Below are 22,071 nucleotides of genomic sequence, written 5' to 3'. Positions count from 1 at the left end.
GAAAAAATAGGAACAATAGGGTATGGTAAGGAAAAGGGATGGGGGGAAGGGAATAGGGGATTTAGGATAAAATCTCATATTTTAACAAACAAGCTATTGTCCGGATCATAATAATGAGTAAATATCATACTCAACCATTTTTAAAATAAGCTTAACTATAGCCATATTACAAACAATTAATAAACAAATAAGTTCATCTATTAAATAAATACAAATAATAAAATCTCAAAAAATCCTGACTATCAACATTAACAGATAAAAATCACTAAATCACTAAAAATAACAATGTCATCAACCTATTAATTAGAACTTGATTAAAAATCAATCTATTCTGAAATATTAAGTCCTTTTCAGGTTCTAATGTGTCTCTAACCATTGATAAAAAATTTCCCAAGTTATAAAATAAACTGAGTCATCTTTTTCTTTCATCTCCAATGTTAATCTATCCATTTCTGCACACCCTAAGATTTTAGTAATTATAATCTGGTCAGATGGTAGATGCTCATTTTTCCAAAATTGGGCAAATACTATCCTCACGGCTGTTAAAACATGCAATATCAAATAGTCATTCTCTTTACCATAATTAGGTCTTAAAGAAGAATATTATTCTCTGAGTAGAATAGTAGTGTAAGAAATGACATTGGCAGAATTCTGATTAAATGTGATAATGAACAAAATTTGAGAAGAGCAGTGCAATTTTATGCTAAGCAGCTGGTACACAGAACTTTTTTCTTTTGTACAGCAGGTCACTGAAAAATGAATGCACAATTATTTTTGTTGATTCAGAGCAGCAGTTTTCAACCTGTGGGTCACGACCCTTTTGGGGGTCGCACGAGCCTTTCACAGGGGCGCCTAAGACCATCGGAAAACACATATTTCCGATGGTCTTAGGCAGGGCTTGTCTACCGCCTTCTCTCCCTCACCCCCCCCGCTCCACCTCACTTGTTTGTGGAAAATATGGTGCTTAGCGGCAGTCTGCATGAACTCTACCAAATGTGCCCTGCAGGGGGCGCATGAAGAGTGCAGGCGCAGAGCAAGGCCCCTCCCTCCCCAGAGACTCATTGTGCAGCAACCGGATTGACTTCTTCTCGTGCACGCAGGTCAGCCAAGGGGAGGCCACGCAGCACCCAACTCTTGCGCCCGTCAGCTGGCGACCCCCGAACTTGCGCTTGTCAGTCGGGAGGTCTGGCGATGGCTGCAGGTCTCCTTTGCCACCCCACCCGTCCTTGTCTCCTCCTCCACCCGTTCATGTTGAACCCGCCGGGGTTTGACAGGGAGAAAGGGAGGGAAGGAGGAAGGGACTGCTCCTCCTCTCCTAAGCTTTGATCGGCTTCCCAAGGGCGCCATAATCCTCACGAAAGCGGCAGGGAGAGAAGCAAAGGGGGCGAGAAAGCTCGCGGCAGGCTCGAAGCAGCACCTGTCAGCCTTGGTGACGAGAAATTCCCCACAAACCCAGGGAAAGGGTGGAGAAAAGGAGCCCTCTTTGGGAGGAAACCACCACCTTCTTCTCCTTGGCTTTGCGCTCTTCTGTTTCTTGGCAGCCGGGCTGGCAAGCCTCTCCTGGCTGGAACTTCCTTTCCTTCTCTCCCTCTTGGTCTCTTCCTCCTTCCCTCCCTCTCCCATTGTCCCTTCCTTCCTTCCTTCCTTCTGCCTCCCTCTTTGTCCCTCCTTCCCTCCCTCTCCCCCTTGTCCCTTCCTTTCTTTCGCCTCCCTCTTTGTGCCTCCTTCCCTCCCTCTTCCCTTTGTCCCTTCCGTCTTTCCTTCCTTCCCTCTTGTCCAGGATTGGGGCAAGCCTCTACAGCTGATCCGCGCTTCTGCAGCTGTAGCTGCTCTCCTTGGCTCCTGCCCAGCAAACTTGCACGCTAGAAAACATGCGCTTGCTAATTTAGCAGAAGCGCGAATCAGCTGTAGCCCGGTGCTGATCCTGCAGCTTCTGCTAACTTAGCAAGCGGCATGCTTTTCAGTGAAGCTGAGCAAGTGAGCTAGGTGAGCTCTCTTCTGTCTCTGCCTGTGCACAGACAGGTTTGCGGCCGGAAAGCCCGCAGCCACGCTGGCAGCCTATCCCCCTCCACTTGTCCCTTCCTGGGCACGGAGGGGGGGGAGGAAGGAAGGGATGAAGAGGGAGGGAAGTAAGGAACAATGAGAGAGGGAAGGAAGGGAGAAACAATGGAAGGGAGGGAAGGGAGGGAAAGGAGGGAGGAAAGAAGGAAGGAAGGAAGGGACGAGGGGAGAGAGGGAGGGAAGGAGGAAGAAACTAAGAAGGAGGTGAAGGAAAGGAAGGAAAGAAGGAAGGGACAATGGGAGAGGGAGGGAAGGGGAAGAGACTAAGGGAGAGGAAGAGACTAAGGGAGAGGAAGGAAAGGAAGGAAAGAAGGAAGGAAAGGACAATGAGAGAGGGAGGGAAGGAGGAAGAGACTAAGAAGGAGGTGAAGGAAAGGAAGGAAAGAAGGAAGGAAGGAAGGAAGGAAGGAAGGAAGGAAGGAAGGAAGGAAGGAAGGAAGGAAGGGACAATGGGAGAGGGAGGGAAGGAGGAAGAGACTAAGGGAGAGGAAGGAAAGAAGGAAGGAAGGAAGGGACAATGGAGAGAGGGAGGGAAGGAGGAAGAGACTAAGAAGGAGGTGAAGGAAGGAAGGAAGGAAGGAAGGAAGGAAGGAAGGAAGGAAGGAAGGAAGGAAGGAAGGAAGGAAGGAAGGAAGGAAGGGACAATGGGAGAGGGAGGGAAGAGACTAAGGGAGAGGAAGACTAAGGAAGGAAGGAAGGAAGGGACAATGGGAGAGGGTGGGAAGGAGGAAGAGACTAAGGTGGAAGGAAAGAAGGAAGGACGGGACAATGGGAGAGAGGGAGGGAATGAGGAAGAGACTAAGGGAGGTGAAGGAAAGGAAGAAAAGAAGGAAGGAAGGGACAAGGGGAAGGAAGGAAGGCAGGCACCCACCCCAGTCCCATCCCAGAGACCCACAGATTCCCCCCCCCACAGGCACTCTACAACCAGAGTGATCAGCTGGCCATGCCCCCTGGCCATTGATCATGTGACCCTGGGGCAATGTGAATGTCATAAGTATGAATCAGTTGTCAAGCATCCAAATGTAAATCACATGACCCTAGGGATACTGCAACAATCATAAGTGTGAAAAATGATCATTAATTCGCTTTTCCAGTGCTGTTGTAACTTCTAACAGTCATTAAGCGAATTGTTATAAGTCGAGGACTACCTATACTTTCCTATTTTTTCCTCTCTTTTTTTGGTCAAGTTTTTGATACCCCCCCCTGGCCTGCTGGATGGGGGGTTGGGGGTCACCACAACATGAAGAACTGTATTAAAGGGTCACGGCATTAGGAAGGTTGAGAACCACTGATTTAGAGAAAGCATATGAAAAAGTAAATAAGTTTGAATTATAGAAAATTTAGCACAAATTGGTTGATAAATATGATAAGATCAGTTTATCAAGGAACTAAAACTTTTATGAGAATAAATGGAATAATTCTTCGCTCTATATTGCATGAGATAAAAATGTTGCAATGAAGAACTAGATCAGGGGTAGGCAACCTTGGCTCTTTTATGACTTGTGGACTTCAACGCCCACGAGTCATAAAAGAGCCAAGGTTGCCTACCCCTGAACTAGATGGATGAATACTTCCTGCTTTGGTAGAATGTTTACTAAAGATGGGGAAAAAATTTTAATATGTGCAAATGCTAACAGAAAGATAGCAGGAAAGCATATAGATTGTTGCAAGAAATTAATATAAAAGAAGCAAAAAATCATTGTGTAAAAGAACTGAGAACTGCTCAGAAGAGATTAAAAAATGGAAACGGGATACTTAAGAAGTATGAGTGATAAAATGAAAGAAAAATAGGATTAACAAGTGCTAAATGAATGTGGAGTGAAGAGAAATGAATGCCCAGTATGAAAATAGTACATAGAGGTGAGCTGATGCAGAGAGAAATGAATAAATGCAGCTGCAAAACAAATATACAATGGAAGCATGATTAGGTTAAATAGATAATGGAATGAGAAGCTATATTGGTTGGATGGAGCCAATCATATCTTTAAAAACCAGTGATGACTTTGAAGAACAAAAGCAATAAATGAAGCAACTTTGGGGTATATGGGAAACAAGGTTAGTTTCCAAAAACAGAAAGGTACAGAAGGATAAAATAAAAGGTGTTTATGTAAACTACTTTCAGTTATTTATATATTTCTTTTACTTATTTCAAGGCTTTTCCTGTCCCCTTTCTGTACATTGCATATTACTCATCCTACGAGAAATATGGGTATTTATGCTCATTTGTATAAATTCTGTTATTTTACTCCTGTCCAAATTCAGCAGAGTACAGGTAGTCCTCAAGTTAAGAATGTAATGGAGCCTGCCAATTGCATTCGTAACCCGAGGATTTGTTGGAGTGAATCATGCGAAATGAACATGAAAACTCCCTTCTTTTGTCCACACATTCACTAATCGAATGCACAAGTCATTAAGTGCACATGAGGTATCTCAGTGTGGGGAAGGTCATGGACGGGGGGGGGGGGGCGCTAGTGATGGAAGAGGTTACCTGCTTAAGACAACCTAAGGCCTCTCCCAACCCACTGAGATATCTCATGAAGCCCTGCAAGATCACAGCGCCAGAACATTTCACTCTCAGAGCGCAAAAAGCGTTTGCAAGCCAATCAGTTACTGAAAGCGAAAATGTCCTGCTCTCAAATAAACCACAGTAGAGAGGAGACAGATCTTTGCAAGGTGAGTCTAGCGCGGCAAGAGAAGCAATTGTGGGGAGCTGGGGGAAATAGGCAGGTTGAATGTTGTAGTGCCTCTTTGGTCGTTCTTAAAGGTGAACGACTACCGTGGTGCTACAAGATTCGTAATTTCAGGACTGGGTCATAAATACTTGGGGGGGTTATCGCATAACTTTGAATGGTCACTAAATGAACTATCGTAACTCGAGGATTACCTGTATAAAGCTGTTTTGGGGAAAGCTTCAGTGCCATCTTATTCAGTTAATCACAGTTCATTAAAATTAAAAAGAAATTTGGAGTGAGCTTATCATACCTATTATTTAAAAATAAGTAAAGCACTAGATAGTAAGTCACACTGAATTTACTGTAAATTTCTTCTGAATAAAAATGGATATGACTGGAATATATGACTCTTAATTGTGTAGCAATATAAATTTGTCCATCAACAGTATAGAAGCTTTATAAAACAAATACAGAAAAATTGGCATGGATGACATAATTTTTCAAAATCTATTTAATAAGATTCATATATATTATGCTGTGAGGCTCCTAAAAAATAGGAGGCCAACAATACTTCAGTGACTAGTTAATTTTAAATATATGAATTTCAATTTCTGTAAGCATACATGAATTTTATATTCCAGGAAGTTCATTTTATTGGGCTTAGATTCCTTGGCACGTGGTTGGTGTTTCACCATGATTTCCCAGGATGAAAAGAAAAGAGAAAAAGATCTGTGACTTTGCCTCAAACTAATTGACTGGACTTCCTGAGGAGAAGGAGCAGTTAAAGGGCATCTGCATTCCATGGTCTGACCCAAAGCCTGTGATGGTGTTTATGGAAAAGTTCAGATACAACAAAGACATCCAGCCAACAAAGTCTACAGCTATGTAATTTGAAGTTTTAAAAGGACCAACTTCAAAGTGCTGTATTTTGGAATACAAACCTTTGAGAACTTGTTTATTGAAGGTTAAAAAAAACTAGGATAGCAAATAACTGTCAACAATGTTTCTATAAGATATATAAACACCCATACTGTTTTCCACTATAGTAACAAGGAGGTGTTTCCTGAGAAGTCTCTTAATTTAAAATAATAAATGGCATTGATCCTAGGAAATATACGAACAGCAAAAAGCTGTGGAAGGTTTTTTTTAATGGGAAAATTATACTATATAACTATGAATCCATGCATACAATTATAGTTACTGTAACTATAATTTCCAAAGTGCATTCAACCACATTTTAACATATATGCCAGCTTGGATCATTTCTGTTCCTGAACAGATAATCACAACTTTTCAACTATACATGTTTTTCCATAGAATTATGGGGAGTGGGGTTGTTCCATAGTATAATCTAATTCTACACAAGTTTTATACCTTGCACAATAGCCAAGCCGTACCATATATACAGGTTAACATTTCATGGTATCTCCCAAACTGGATTAAAGATATTAGTGTATGGAACTAATTGTTAAGGACATATGCAAGGGAAAAAACATATTATATTGAAAAGTTAGGGAAGTAAATCTGTTGTAGCTCCATATACTTGAATGAAAACTATCTCCTTGTCTTTGTAGCTACAAAAGCTATTGTGCCTGTCTCAGTTTTATAGTGCTATGCCTCAACATGTATTAACACATTTTCTACTAATGAAATAAAGAATTAATGATTTATATTTTGTGGATTTTTAAAGGAAATACATGAGAGAGATTTTTGGTTTCTAAGTAGCATTATATTGGTCTACATTAATAATTTTCACAGCGGGTCTTCCGTAGTTTTACTGCAAACAATCACAGTCTTTGTTTCTCAGATCCTCTTAGGTCTGACGTTCGATCAAAGTCCCTACATCAGCAACTAACTAAAGAAAAATGTGAAATGCATTACGAAACTACTGACAGATATACAAGTAGCTCTAGACTGATAGGAGCCTCCTTGTAGCTATTTCTTTACTAGTCACTAATTAATTAGACTTAACTAATTCCAGATACCACAAATTCTAAATACTACACAAAAGTATCTCAACAAATCATGTAAATGTTTCTAGAAAGTGGCCACTGTGGGCCTCATCTGAGCTATTTTTTTTTTACTAATCAGATTACTCCACACTAATTCCACACAGTATAAAGTCTGAATGCCATAGATTTATTCATTGTAAAATTGTGTTTCATTTTGGTTATCGCAATTATGTTTCATCCTCATAATACTTTTCTATTACATCCAGTAAAGACAATCTTATGAGCAAAGTTGACTTAAGGGGCAAAATATAGAATGATTAGATACTAGATCTCGAATCTTTGACTACAAACTATTTAAAAGTAACAAATCTATATCAATCTACAAATGATATGATTTTATAAGTCTAAGATAAAGATAAAGGACATTTCCAGCTCCAAGCTAAAAAAAAACTAAAAGGAAGAAAGTGAAACGGAAAGTACATCTTCACCTGTCTGTCTTTGTCTGGAAGAAAATATTTTTAGGAGTGTGAACTTTATGAATAGCACCTCATGAAAATGAATGGAAAACAATTCTGAGGAATGTCATTCCTTTGAACCAGCAAGTAAAGCTTTAAGTAAGATTATGCAAACTTAAAAGCCCCATCCTGATTAAGAGAAAAAAATGCACCCCTTTCTCCAAGTAAGGTCTTGTGCATTTCTCCACAGCAGCTAGGCTATTGTTGGGTAAAGAAAGTTCTAACAAATCAGCATTCTTTTCCACATGACCACAGCTAATTGGCCCCCCTGCAGATGAAATGACCAATCAAATCAGCTTCATATGAAAACCAACCCCCCACATTATATACTGTGGAATGAGATCTGTAAGCCCATTCTGAACAAATATCCTTCCAAACTAGAAAAACGGGGTTTTTTTTCTTCCTTCCTTTTGGACCACTGTATACAGACAGATACAAGATAGCTTGGTGCATATTCCATATTCAAGATACCCACCTCTCCCTTTCCCTGCCAGACAGATAAAAGCTACAAATCACGGGTAAGTACAGAATGCTAACAAAGCATACATTCTATCAAGTTTTCCAATTTTGAATTTAATTTTAACAAAAGTAATTTAATAATTTCCTGAATCAAAACCTATAAAGAAATAAATTTTTCCTGCAAGTCATGACTATTGATAGAAATATTAAGATAAACATAGCTTTCCAGTTCTACCAAAATATAAAGCAGATTTTAGCTGGGCAGTTATCAAAATTGATTGCTTGAATTAAGTTGATATTATACGATAAAATTGCCAGTGAAATCTATAGCCAATGTGAGCATTCTATAGATTCTAAGAAATAAAGTTTATAGCTCTTAAATAAGATATAAACACATACAATTATTTAACCAATATGTGACTGAATATTGGAAATGTGATTATTTTCAGAAAAGCTAGAATTTTATATAGTATAGTCGTATTTAATAATTAAATTTCAAGGTCTTTTCAGTGAATTTTACCTCCAAAGGATTGGGAATCTTTACATTTTTATTTGAATTTCAATATCTCTTGAAGAAATTAATTTAGCACAAGAATTTTCCCTAAATCTTTGCTATTTCTTTTATTTTCAACAATCAATAATAATTTAAGTGACTTTGGAAGATTTTTTTTTTTTTACCACAGATTGTATACAAAAAGGTGGAAGATATGATTCAGATTTAAATTAATTTTTGTTTGGCTATCAAATGAGTTCATATTATTAATGCCATTCTGCTGATACGAAACTTTAAAAATAAATCTTCAGAATTTTACCATTCAGTTCACACAGATCATCTATATAGATCATCTGTACATCTTAAACCATATTAATGTTTAAGGAACACTGAATATATATTAAACTTTCTAGCTCAGACATAACAATAACTTTCTAGAAGATACATAGTCAGAATAAGACAAATTAACATTGCACATATTTTAATTCTGCATAGCAATATTTTCTGGAGGTAAAAATTAGCCTCTGGAATAAAAAAAATTAAAATTGGGTGAAGCTGTATGTAAAGTTATTCTAAATCTGATAGTAAAAGATTGGTATAACACTGGTTATACTATTGAATTTGTAAATTTGCTTACCTTTTTATATAAAAAGAGTATTTTACATTTTTATCAGACTAGAATATTAGAATGTGCAGACTACATTTTCTCAGCTATTTAGAAGAGATTTTCTAAACATATGCAAATAACTTATTTTCTGCTTTACCATTCTCAAATGTCTATTCAACACAACAAATCATCAAAAAGTTAAGACAATGAAGATTATACCATGTAAGACTAATGTCATCTGAATGACATTTATATTTTAAATCTATGCACTAATAGATTGCTGTCGATTTGCACCAAGCTAGATTAATCCCATCTCAGAAGAAGAAGCAGCTAGCTGAACCTGTCTGTGCTCTGAAGCTTAGTGACATTGGTCCTAGTTATTATTAGAATAGGGGAACACAAGGCTGTAGAATGAACTGAAATATTGGAAAAACCTTTTGAGGAATAAAGCACAGGCCAATATTATTGGTAAATTAAACCAGCATTGATTTAGTCTTAGGAACAATTCAACTTTAAAATGAACTTATGCCTACATCTACATTATCTGCCATGGCTCTATAAATTACACGCACAAACACACACACAAACACACACACACACACAAAGAGAAAATAATTCAAAATGTGATAGATAACCTTTATTGTCATTTTTTACTGTGGGCACACTGGCACACATTAAAAATGAAATTATGTTCCTTGCTCTCAAAAGTGTACACATACACAACACACACATATTCTATGACGATCTCTAAGAATTTGTGCATGCCTGCTAATTTCTGGTTTTATTAAGCAGGATTATTTAACACATGCACTATTTAGTAACAGCTGAGCAACATCAAGAATAGTAGTGGGGGTGATAATGGGAGGGGACAGGACCCCTTGCTTACTCCCTGTAAGCCATGTGTAATATCCGCAGGTTTTATTATGGAGTGGGTAGTGGAGGAGGGGGGGAATGACAGTGCCATATAACACCGAAAAAAATTGATTTTAAGTGAAAATGTGTAGTATTATGTATTATGTACAATTTACATAATAGTAATGCAATTTATATTCAGAATAATATGACAAGCAATTAATAAATGGTATTTATATAATACCATATCCTTAGAATTTTGCAGTAAAATTCCAGTCCAAAGCTATGAGTTTAACTACTCTCTATAAATATGTTTTTTCCAAACAATTTTATTAAGAATTATACATGTTACAAATAAAAGTCAGTACAAAGTACAAAAATTACATACAAAAAATGGAAGTAGGAATTAAAAAGGGAGGGAGGAAAAAAGAAAAAATCATAGTCTCTAAATAAAATATAATTTCCCTTCGCCCATAGCTCAAATCTTAGGTAAAGAAAACAAAATCAAAATGCTACATCAATTTTTATCAGCAAAATTCGAATAAGGGCAACCAGATATAACTCTATTCTTCTTTTAACCGTGATCGAACACTTATAACTCTTCCTAGATTTTTTTAAAGGTATTCTTTGACCTCTTCAAGTAATGAACATTTCTGAAAGTAGATTGCTACTTATTTATATTTCAAAGCTTCACAACTTTAACATATTTCTCTTCATCCATAAGTAAAAGGTATCCTTTTGTCACTTCTATAAAGGGCCTTCCAAGTCTTAGCAGAATCTTAGCCAGAGGAGAAAAAATATCCAAATCAATTTTGTGATGTATATTTTCATCTCCTGTAGGGAATAGTCATCCATCAGAACTAGTTGTATTACATTTAAATGCCTTTTAAATTAGTTTCATAAACATCCATTGCAGCTTGTTCTTGTTTTATAACTCCATAAGGATAAGCTCTGTCAATTTCATCAAGTATCTCATCCAGTCTGTACAAAAATCTGACTGAAAAATATTCAAAGTTTGCACTAAGGATTTCTCCTTATTTTTTGTTAAGAATGATGAATTAAGAATACAGTGTAATAATCTTCCAGTAACAGATCGAATATCATTTTCTTCAGATCTGCCAACAATATTGTTGATAAATAAATTCATTATATAAGGTACGATGTAATATTCTGGCAAGCACCTAAATATGAGAGTTAAGCTGGAAATACTATAAATACTGATAATATCATTAAAGCAATTAACATTTTGAAGATGGAAAAATAGTTTGAGAGATAAAATGGGCTGTTAATATTAAATGCTAAGGAAAACATAATTTCATGCTATGAAAAATATTTGCTTCACAAAACAGTATAGCATCTAAATAAAATTTATTTTCAAAGCAACAATTTAAGAATATTTTTAAAATCATATTTTGTTAATAGTTAAATGATGCAAACATTTTGAATACATGCTTCGAACTATTACAGAAGAGCAGCTGTATTATTTCTGTTAAAATTCTGTGCTCTGGTTCTGAATTATCTAAGCCTGTTTAAAGTATGATCCATTATTCTTGCTTGTTTTCTGGACTCCGTTTTAACTACTATACATTATATGGTTTGTTAACATATCCTGTTTGTGTATTTATGCAAAATTCAAGATTGCTTACAATTTCTCCCAATTAAAGTAGAAGACAGAATAGAAAACAGTTAATGACAAGAGGTGGCATTCAATTATTCTTTGTTGAAATTCTTTTTTGTTTTATTTATAGAATTATAAATGTTTAGCATTTGGTTATATGTGAAAATATTCTTAATGTTGAGCTTTTAACTAAAAAAAAAGTCAGAAGTGTAACATCTGCTTCCAGCAGATCATAGCTTGAATCAGATCACTAGGCATAATGGGACTATTGGAAACTGCCTTCCTTGCTTAGAACTCTACCTATAGCCTCCTTATCTATGAAAAAGCTTCTCTAGTTTTGGATGATCCTGCTGAATGGCACTTATTGTACAGGTAACAATGGGACAGTTGGGAGAAAATTACTCAGTATCGAAAAATAGAGAAGGAATATGTAATTTAAACAGTGAAGGAAATACTCGAGGGGTTCCTAAGAATCTATATTGGGAATGACCCCTTAATGTCTTTAGGATAGTTTGTTTCTTCCTTGAAAACATTAAATTCAAAACTGGTATACTGAAAAACAAAAACAACCTCCACTATTATAAGCAGGGCTTTTTTTGTCATAGAATGCCCAGAATGGAGTTCCGGTACCTTTTTTGGATGGAACCTTGTAGGGTAGGCAAGACATGTGTGAGTTCCGGCACCTTTTTTTTTTTTTTACAAAAAAAGTACTGATTATAAGACATGATATGAATGGCTACCATGTCAGCCATTTTGTAAAAAGAAAATGCAACCATTTACACAAGTGCTTATGGCCAATTCTCAAAATTTACATATGTCAAAAAGATAGTGTTTGTGGACATTGCTCAATTATACACAATAAGAAACTGAAGAATACTGTGAAGAATGTCCAAACTTAATGCATAATTTAAAAACTGGCAATGTCATTTAAAGTAATATGTATAAGAAAACAAAGACAAAAATCCCAGGTACATATCTATTCCACAACCAAAAACTTGAGATTATGGTAGGATATTTCAAAGAAAGTATCAACTGCCTGGCAAGTGAAAATGATGAAAAACATTTGTCAAGGATTTTTAGGAGAGGGATAAAAATATCAGTTCTGTAACTCTATACTAACAGATGAAATATGAAATATTATATAGAATTTTGAGAACTACTTCTCAAATCAAAGTGGAAAAGTGCAGTTAAAATCACTTATCCCCTTAAATTAAACTAGTGAAATGACTGGAAGCTTTGGGTGAAATCCAGTAGTGGAATAGAAAAGGCTGGATTATTCAGATGTTTGTTTATTTTTTGTACTATTTAAAGTAATCTTCTGTTATAAATTTGTTTCTGACTCCTATTGGTGAATGTCAGAATTCTGCTAAAACTTTGCATAGATTCTGCATTTCTGAAGTTGCTTTTCACTTCTGTTTTTTAGAGAGGCAAAGTAGATAACAGAGGTTTTCCTGCTCCTTTCAAAATGGCTGTTTGAAACTGTAAAAAAGGGGGGAACATTTTGCTTTAATGCTGGCAAAGTTATCCCACAATATGTGTATATCCACAAAAACATACGTCCAAAAGAAAATTTCTATGAGGGGTCCTTACAGAAAATTTCTAGCACTTATCTCTGTCTAGTCCCTCTCCTTTACCAAGTTCATATCAATACAAAGTGATAAACAGACAGACAGACACACACACACACACACACACACACACACACACACACACCCCGACCATATTAAAAATAGAGGGACATAAGTGAATGTTAGAACTCTGAGCACAGGACCACTAAAATATCAATTATATTTAAATTATAATTGATGAATTTCAGACATAAAATTAAAAATACTTGTCACAAATAGCAGTTCCAAAAAACTCTTTTATCAAGTGTCCTAGCTAGCTATAACGCATGCAAAATAACAAAAAGGACAAGAGGCCTAATGGCCTTACACATCTATTGTAATACAATATACACTTTGTAGAGATTGTTCTTCATTTCTGATAAGAACTTAAAGGCTTATTTAGTTCACTGAAGGTTTTTATATTACATATCAATTTTAAAAACTATACACACTCATATTTCATATAATTAAGCTATTCATTTGTTTATATTTCATATTTCTAAACCAACCATCTCCCTCACAGAAGGGCTTTGGATGGTGTACATTATAACTCATAAAACGTATAAAATTAAAGTAATTAAAATTAAATTATGGTTAACATTTTAAAACACTTTTAAATTCATACCATTTCTCAATAGAAACTTTTTAAATAAAGAGACATAACTTATCTTTGTATGAAATTGAAGCAATATTCTAAAGTCAGTTTTTCTGCACAGCTATAGTAGCATAATATGTAAAGGTACTATACTGTGAATTGTGTAACTTGTTAATCTTGCTTTTGCTATAAATACAGAGCCCTTACATGTAATATAGCAGTAATGATACTGACATTTTTATGTTTTTTCAAAGAACAGTCTCTGATGTACTGTATTAATACACAAACAAATAAATATTGCTGCTATTATTTTCATTGTCCCATCAGATTATCAGTAGGCCATGGTTTTGCCTTCAATATTCCCAGCTACATACCACTGACTTTTATGGATATATATTCCAGTTTTTTAAACACATATCCCAGAATTTTTAATCTTCTTCGCCACTCGTATAAGATTGAATTTTTTTTTGCGGTTCTAGCAGATCACACTTCAAAAGTACTATATGACAATATGATGTGTTAATTGCATCTAAGCAATTGAATATATTTTGCATAGTTACTGGACTTTATTCCCTATCTTTAAAAATGTGATTAGTTTTCATAGATTTCCTCATAAGCCTGATGAAAACATGTTTAAATCTATTAGTGATCATACTATGCCTCTATATAAGATTAAAATATAATTTAGATCTACTGAACATAAAATCTTTCATGTTTAAAACAATAAAGTTTTAAAATATGAACATGCTAGGCGAACTATGTTCAGCTTATGTTCACAACAAACTATTCTGTTCTTTAAATTAAAGAACAAAAGGAAAGGATAACTGATGGGTATTTCTACATTAGTCTAACACTGCAGAGGGAAACAGACAGCAAAATATTAAACATAATTATATTTCAAAAGAAGTAATCATGGGGAAGCAAAACAATGTGATTTACAGGGTACTAAATATTTCAAAAATATTTAGTTTAGCCTCACCAAAATCTCTAATTTTGAGTTAAGACACCTGGAGCACAAGCAAAATCTATACACTGCACTGTGTCTATCACACACAATTATCTATTTATTTACATGGAATTTCTTGCCCTTCTCATGCATATGTATCATTCATATAAATAACAACTGATGACAACATGGAAACAATGCTTGGTTTGCAAGTTTATTCCAAAGTCTATAGCAACAAGAAACCATGACTGGATATTTCTTATATTATTGAAATTATATGAGCTCCTTTTAAAAATATGAATGAGCTTATCCCATAGAAAATTATGATTAATATCTATAGGTCCCATAGGAATGAATTTGTTTTGAAAACCAGACTAAACATTAAATACATATATATAAATAAAATATAAGAGAAGCCTCATTCCTGTTTCTCTTTGGCAAATTTGGAATTTAGCATTGGCATTTTTTTCCTCAGGACTTCTTAATAGTTTATATAATTGCATAATATTTTCCGTATTATTCTCTGTCCCCTTTTTAATACAGCTTTACATCAGCAGTGGCCTGAGTATGTTCAGCAGAAGAGGCTACATCCCAGGTACCACAATTCTAGACAATAAGAATATCATGGTTGGAAGCAGTGAAAATGTAGACAGAAACTCACAGAAGTTTGTGAGGGAAATTTTATGCAACAGGTGTGATATGACAGCCTTAAGATTGCCACCAAAAGAACAGAATTTATAATATTACAAATAGCTATTATAGAATACTTTGTTTCATAAACACATTATTTAATTCAGATGATGCACACTTACAATACTCCTTTTCTACTTTAGAACTAAACTTTTAGACACACAAGTAAATCTAAATTGGCTAACATTTCTAAATTAAAGTCTGAAACAGTCATTTGACATTTATGGTTTTGTTTTATTTTTTAAGGTAACAATTATTCCATCGTGGCTAACCTGGCTCTCCAAAATTAATTTTCTCAGAAGTGCATGTTTTAAATACTTCCTTGGCCAGCTGCATGTGGCATCTAGTCCACTGCCAATATGTCAGAATCTCTGATAGTCATACAAATAGATAAACAAGTGTCCCACAGTTTTTTACTTTTTATTTTCAGAAGATGAGGACAGAAGCGATAGAAGGCAACAACACCAAACCTAGTGTTCCTCTGCTGAATCAACGATACTTAAGGATGGTCACTAAAGATGGGCATAGCACACTCCAGATGGATGGTGCCCAAGGAAAAGGAATTGCATACATAAAAGATGCTTGGGGAATACTAATGGATATGCGCTGGAGATGGATGATGTTGGTATTTTCTGCTTCTTTTGTCCTCCACTGGCTTGTTTTTGCAATTCTCTGGTATCTCTTAGCTGAAATGAATGGGGATCTGGACATTGATCATGATGCCCCACCTGAAAACCATACTATTTGTGTAAAGTACATCACTAGCTTTACAGCTGCTTTTTCCTTTTCACTGGAGACACAGCTCACAATCGGTTATGGCACAATGTTCCCAAGTGGAGACTGTCCAAGTGCAATTGCTCTACTTGCTATACAAATGCTACTGGGTCTAATGCTGGAAGCCTTTATCACAGGTAAACAGATGTTACTTCATAACTAAGTGTTTCAATGATGTGGTTCATATGAAAATTCTGTTGTAAAGTTAGAAAAGAGAAAGAAGAAAAAGACTATGCTGCTGACTATTAGAAAAATTATTTTCAGAACAGCTTGACAGGCTATATTTTCATTTTATGTTACTAAAATAATAGTACAAAGGATTTTAAATTAGCAGTCTTATCTATTGTACAGATGGGGTCCACCCCCACAGAATTAAATGGTTTAAAACTAACAAGATGCAAAGCAGCTGTACAAACAAAGTAAATCCTACTTAGTTCAATGAGACCTTTCTTTGTAAATATGCTCAGTACATCTTTTTTAAAAGAAAAGTCTAAAAAGATGATTATTTGAAAGTTTTTGAACCCAGTATATACTACAATACAGGTAACCTTCTTCTATAAATTCTATTGCATAACTATATATTTTCTGGTCAGAGTCTGTAATTTTCTGTTATTCATACATTCATTATAAATACACAAACATATCCATAATAATGTAAAATGAAACAACAAATGGAAAAATATATTTCAGATTACTAACAACCAAGAAATGGTTTACCATAATAAAATTTATTGCAACACAAATCTATTGAGAGATGATACAAAACATTAGCTTGAAATATTACATCATAGGAAATAATAGCTCTTGTCTTAAAAATAAATATTAACTTATATTTTAATCAATGTTTAAAGTTGATGTTCATTTATTTTTCTGCTTCAAATAATGTGATACACTTATTTGTGCTTTATTTCTATAAACTAGCACCAAAAAATTACATCTATCTGCATGATCTATATTTAAATTATTTTTTTATTTAGGTGCTTTTGTAGCAAAAATTGCCCGACCAAAGAATCGAGCTCTATCCATCCGGTTCACTTATCTTGCAGTGGTGACACACAAAGAAGGAAAGCCACACTTAATGTTCCAAGTGGCTAATACTCGCCCAAGTCCACTCACCAGTGTTCGGATCTCTGCAGTTCTTTATGAAGAACGTGAAACTGGTCAACTGCATCAAACTACTGTGGATTTTCATTTGGATAGCATAACTTCTGAAGAGTGTCCATTTTTTATTTTTCCCTTGACATATTACCATTCTATTACACCATCAAGTCCTCTAACCATTCTTCTACAAAGGGAGGCTCACCGTCACTTTGAGCTAGTAGTCTTCCTTTCAGCCACCCAAGAGGGCACAGGGGAAACATGTCAAAGGAGGACATCCTATCTCCCATCGGAGATTGTATTACATCACCATTTTGCCTCTATGCTTGCTCGTGGTACCAAAGGGGAGTATCAAATCAAAATGGAAAATTTTGATAAAACAATTCCAGAACTTCCAGCAACAGACACTAAAAGTTCAAAAAGGACTGAAATGGAGATTCGCATCAATGGACAGCACATTGACAGCTTCCAAATCTGTGAGACTCAGATGATAGAATAAACTGTGAATGTGTGCCACTTTTTAAACACAATGAAATGCCACTATCACTTCAATGCTGTCTTTATTCTCTCTATTTTCTCATGTTTGTTTTAATCTATGAGTACCTTTGACTTCAGAACAATGTGCAGAACAAAGAGCATAGTATCCATGTTACTGGATGAGCCACTAGAACTGCACAAAAAAGTCAGGGACAAGAACCATTGCACAAATCCTTAGAAAACAACAACAACAAAAGCGCTTCCTGCCAAATTCAATGGATTGTGATTAAAACTGCACTGACCTAAAATAGAAGACTGTTAAATTCAGAGAGCTGTTCAAGGAATCTAATTAAATGACATGAGGGTAAATACTATGGAAAAATGGACACAACTTTATTCTAAAAAGAATAGTCACCTGGAATTCTTAAGGTCCCATAGGACCTCAAATTAACCTTCCCTTGCTATACAGTTACAACAGAATATGCTGATGCCTAAACATGCTATGAAGAATGTTGCTAGTATTTTCTGTGGCACTGAAATTGCAATCCTGCTGTGCTTGTTTATTAAGGAAAATTGCAAGCATTTGCCAAATCTCTTTGTTCCAGCAGCTAAGAACAAGTTCAACATCCCTAGGCAGTTTGTGATGAAAATGAACGATTAGAATTTTAAGATACATTGGACTCTAATATTCTGCATTGGGACATTAGCAGACATCAGGAAACTATCAATCTGTATTCATAATTCTTCTGTCAAAAATAATTCTTCTTTTTCTGTCTTGCAAAATAATTCTGTCATCAGAAAGGCCTGCTATTTCCACAATTATTTATCTTTTCATACTATGTTCATTAAGTGCAGATAAACATTAGACTTGACAAAATAATTGGGCAAACCTGAAATCTAATTACCAGACTTTGAGCATTAGACTTTATGCCAACTGATTCATGATTATTACAGTTTATCAGAACTAATGCTGTTGCTGGTTTCTAAGTTTAAAAGAACCAGTTTGTGGATTATTTTTAGCTGGAAAAGTCAATAACTCCTATGTATACACACATAAGAAAGACTACAAAGCATCAGTGCTTTTATGTAAAGGATGATTACAAAGATTCTTCTCAGAAGAACATGATATAGGTTTTAATAGTTTTACTTTCAAGTGGCTTCATTTCTAACTTACGGTTATGAAGAGTTTAGCTTTTTGCTCTTGAACTTGGATAAATGTATTTATATGTATATACTGGTTATGCTGTTGAGATTGTTTTATTGTTGAGATTTGTTACCAATTATAAAGTACTTTTTATGAAGCTTATTCTTATTCCCCCCCCCCCAAAAAAAATCTAAGGAATGGGTTATACTGACAATTATGAAAGCTATGCTCAACTGGGAACATGGTAGGGCTCTGGACAATTAATTTCACAATGATATTAGCTGCCAGTTCAAAGCTATTAAGTTTTTAAAGCATATGAGATCCAATATTTTACTACGGTTATTAATGATATTCATGTATGTAATCTTAAGAATAATCATATCATATTCTTAGGATGGAAAAATGTGTTTTACAACTGAAGAAAAGAGATGTGAGAGTCATAACAAACCATGCTTTAGAAAAAATAATCTGGAATATCATCACAATATACCACTAAACTCATGTTCTCTTACAAGGTTTTGGAAGTAATTTTGCACTTGTCTGTGCTGAGGTTTTAATTATTTCATTTACTGGGTATTGTGATTACGTCTTAGCTCAATACAGAAACCAAACAGCAATAGTAATTATCACTTTGAAATTCATTAAATTGCATTTGTACTTTACCTTTTTATCCATCACTTGAAACAACTGTCTCCCATCTACAACACAGTGATTATAAAAGCCTTTTGATCTATATGCCCAATTTTATCAAATTCCAGTTTAACTATACTAATTTTATAATATTTAAATTTTACAAAAGTTCTAATATACAGGTATGTAGAATAAAACAAATGCAAACTTTCAATCTACAAGTAAAAAGTCCAAATAAAATGTCACATGCTTCCAAATTCTTATACAAGTAGAAGCATTAATTTTATTTGTCACAAGTATTTTATAATTTAAACATTAGTTAACAGAAGCAAATTGCTCTTGTAATGCAACATTAACAATTTGAGATACTGTTAAAAAGGTTTTGTAGAAAAGTGCTTATGCTGAAAACAAAATATATGTTTTGTTGGACAGTTTCAGCATTAACAAGTACAAATGGCATTCAGATTTCAAACATAAAGCAATAATTCTAACATCAGCTTTACTAACCCCAGATATACTTTATCTTGAATGCATGGTTTGCAGATTAGTGCAAATAGCCATAGGTGTTTATACAGTATAATTTAACTCTGTTAAAAACCTAACTCAAATTTAAAGGTTTGGCTTTGTGTAGTATAATTTTGCAAATTAATCTACCATATAGGACTAGTATGGGGGAAAAAATTGGAAAATAAATTCTAAAATAAAACAGCCCACTAATAATTAAAAGAGGCATTTTTAAGCTGCAAAAAATTCAAGATTACACCTTTAAATAATTACAACATTTATTTGAAATTAAGATGATCTTGGATTTAAGACAATCCTTCCCACAAAAGAAATATTACACAGAAAAATACTTAACATTGCCCAGCTTTCTCATCTTGTCAAGCAAGATTACCAATTGCTACTGAAGCCAACATAAGGGTTTTATTCCCCTAAAAAAATGTATATGCAATATAATACCTATGGGTGTCTATATGTACATGATAAAAACACATCCAATAAAGGGCAGTGCCAGGATAAAAAATTAATCTTAGTTATTGATCAAAATCATTTGGTTGTAAAATAAGATATTCAATTTGTAAAATTGTTTTTGATATATATTGATATATATATATGTACAGCAGTGGCCAAAATTGTGGAAACCTTTTGGGGAAAGTGTACATTTGAGGTTTGATGAGTAATAACACCACTTTCTTTTGGAGTAGTACCATAAAATTATTTATCAATGGAAAGATAATTTAATCAAGAATATAATGCAATAACTTTTATGAAGGATTTGCTTTTGGAATAGAAGTTATAAAGAAGAAAAGTGAAACAAGTAGAAAAAACGAGATATACAAAAATTATCACCATAGAAAAAATGAGATATACAAAAATTATCATGTCAGTTAATACTTTAGCATGAATTATGCCTTACAACATCTTCCCATGGAGTGAACCAAGTCCTTTACTTCTGCAGCTGTTATAATGTGAAACCAAGATTGAATGACTGCGTCTATTAACTGGGTTTTATTGCTGGGTCGCTTCTAACTAACAAGTTTCTTTAGTCAGCTCTATAGATTTTCAACTGGGTTAAGGTCTGGGCTATTCCAGCAGTGGAATATGATTATCTTGAGACCACTTTTTGCACAGCAGCAAGACATGGAGCTGAATCCTATTGAAATATAAATGCTTCACTGTCTTGGAAAAGATCATGTGTGGAAGGCTTCAGTTTGGGCCCAAATATTTCTTTAATGTGTTTTTGGCCATTTATATTCCCATTAATCACACAAATTCTGCCCACACCTTTTGATGACATACAACCCCAGATCATAACACTGACTGGGTGTTTCACGGTACATGTAATGCAATCAGGATGCAAATCTTCTCCGATTCTTCTCCTTACATATTTTATGCCATCATTACCAAACAGGAAGATCTTGGTCTCATCACTCCAAATAACACTGTCCCATTGTTCCTTTGTCCAGGTAACGTGGGTTTTAGCCAAGTTAGTATTTTCAACCTTTGAGAGATAAAAGTGGCTTTTTTCATGGAATTCTAGATTTTAGGCCCAATTCCTGTAGTCTGCATCGAACAGTCCTTGCACTCAACTTCACATTGCATTGCACCTTTTCATCTTGTATATACCTAGATGATTTTCTTACGTCACATAGGCACAGTCTCTTAATTCTTCTATCATCACTTGCTGTAGTGCACCTTTTCCTGCCTTTATCAGTGTGGTTTTGTAGTGGCTGAATCTCCTTATACCTCTTCAAAAACTTAGAAATGCCACCTTTGGTTAAGTTCCCACCAATTTTTCTTCTAATTTGTTTATAACTGTAGCCTTGTTCACTTAATAATACTATTTTACATCGCTTTCTGGGTGACCAGTCAACTCTTTGCACTATTACTTTAATTTTATTACGTTTTACAAGCTCACTAAATCAATGGTTCTCAACCTTTTTAATGCAGCGACCCCCCCCAACCAGTCGTAAGTCGAGGACTACTCAACCGGTCGTAAGTCGAGGACTACTCAACTGGTGCAGCACCGTTTGCAGAATGGGACTTTTGGCGGGCTCAGCAGGGCAGAGACAGCCTGGACAATTCCTATTGGCTTTTGAAAGCCAATAGAATTAGACGCTATTCAAGAGAGTCTATTCTATTGGCTTTCAAAAGCCAATAGAATAAAAGGGAGTAGCACAGCTAAGGAAAAGGGAGAAAAAATGGCAGACTGTGTTGTTTGGCGACCCCCATGAAATGGTCGTTCGACCCCAATGGGGGTCCCGACCCACAGGTTGAGAACCACTGCACTAAATGAAAGAAAAAAAAATCCCAACCAACTTGATCGCAATCACATAACACACTGACAAATGTCCTCCTCTCAGCTTCAATACATATCATC

The 22,071-nt window shown here is 35.1% G+C and overlaps 2 protein-coding genes across 6 annotated transcripts in view; one reads left to right on the top strand and one right to left on the bottom strand.

Moving 5' to 3' along the window:
* The window catches only part of GIGYF2 (GRB10 interacting GYF protein 2), a 124,886-nt gene that overhangs the window by 31,616 nt on the left and 71,199 nt on the right, over positions 1-22,071 (bottom strand). The window lies entirely within an intron of this gene.
* Positions 4,544-20,369, top strand: KCNJ13 (potassium inwardly rectifying channel subfamily J member 13). 4 transcript variants are annotated; one of them, XM_039347104.1, is made up of 4 exons: positions 4,544-7,718; positions 14,921-14,972; positions 15,498-15,978; positions 16,819-20,369. In XM_039347104.1, the coding sequence occupies exons 3-4, from the start codon at positions 15,501-15,503 to the stop codon at positions 17,436-17,438; spliced, it is 1,098 nt and encodes a 365-aa protein (XP_039203038.1). In that variant the 5' UTR covers positions 4,544-7,718; positions 14,921-14,972; positions 15,498-15,500; the 3' UTR covers positions 17,439-20,369. The 4 variants fall into 4 exon arrangements, with proteins under 4 accessions (XP_039203038.1, XP_039203037.1, XP_039203036.1 ...); XM_039347103.1 differs by lacking the exon at positions 14,921-14,972; XM_039347102.1 differs by having other exon boundaries at positions 14,921-15,978.

The sequence above is a fragment of the Crotalus tigris genome, unplaced genomic scaffold, assembly GCF_016545835.1.
Source record: "Crotalus tigris isolate CLP2741 ecotype Arizona unplaced genomic scaffold, ASM1654583v1 scf7180000018053.2689490, whole genome shotgun sequence".
Lineage (NCBI taxonomy): Eukaryota > Metazoa > Chordata > Lepidosauria > Squamata > Viperidae > Crotalus > Crotalus tigris.
Note: the sequence above shows the minus strand (reverse complement) of the source record. Positions and strands in the feature narration are given on the sequence as shown.

Excerpts from the sequence above, each read along its gene's own strand:
- KCNJ13 (XM_039347103.1), top strand. The coding sequence starts at position 15,501 with ATGAGGACAGAAGCGATAGAAGGCAACAACACCAAACCTAGTGTTCCT. Across the intron at positions 15,979-16,818 it reads GCTGGAAGCCTTTATCACAG|GTGCTTTTGTAGCAAAAATT; the intron begins GTAAACAGATGT and ends TTTTTTATTTAG.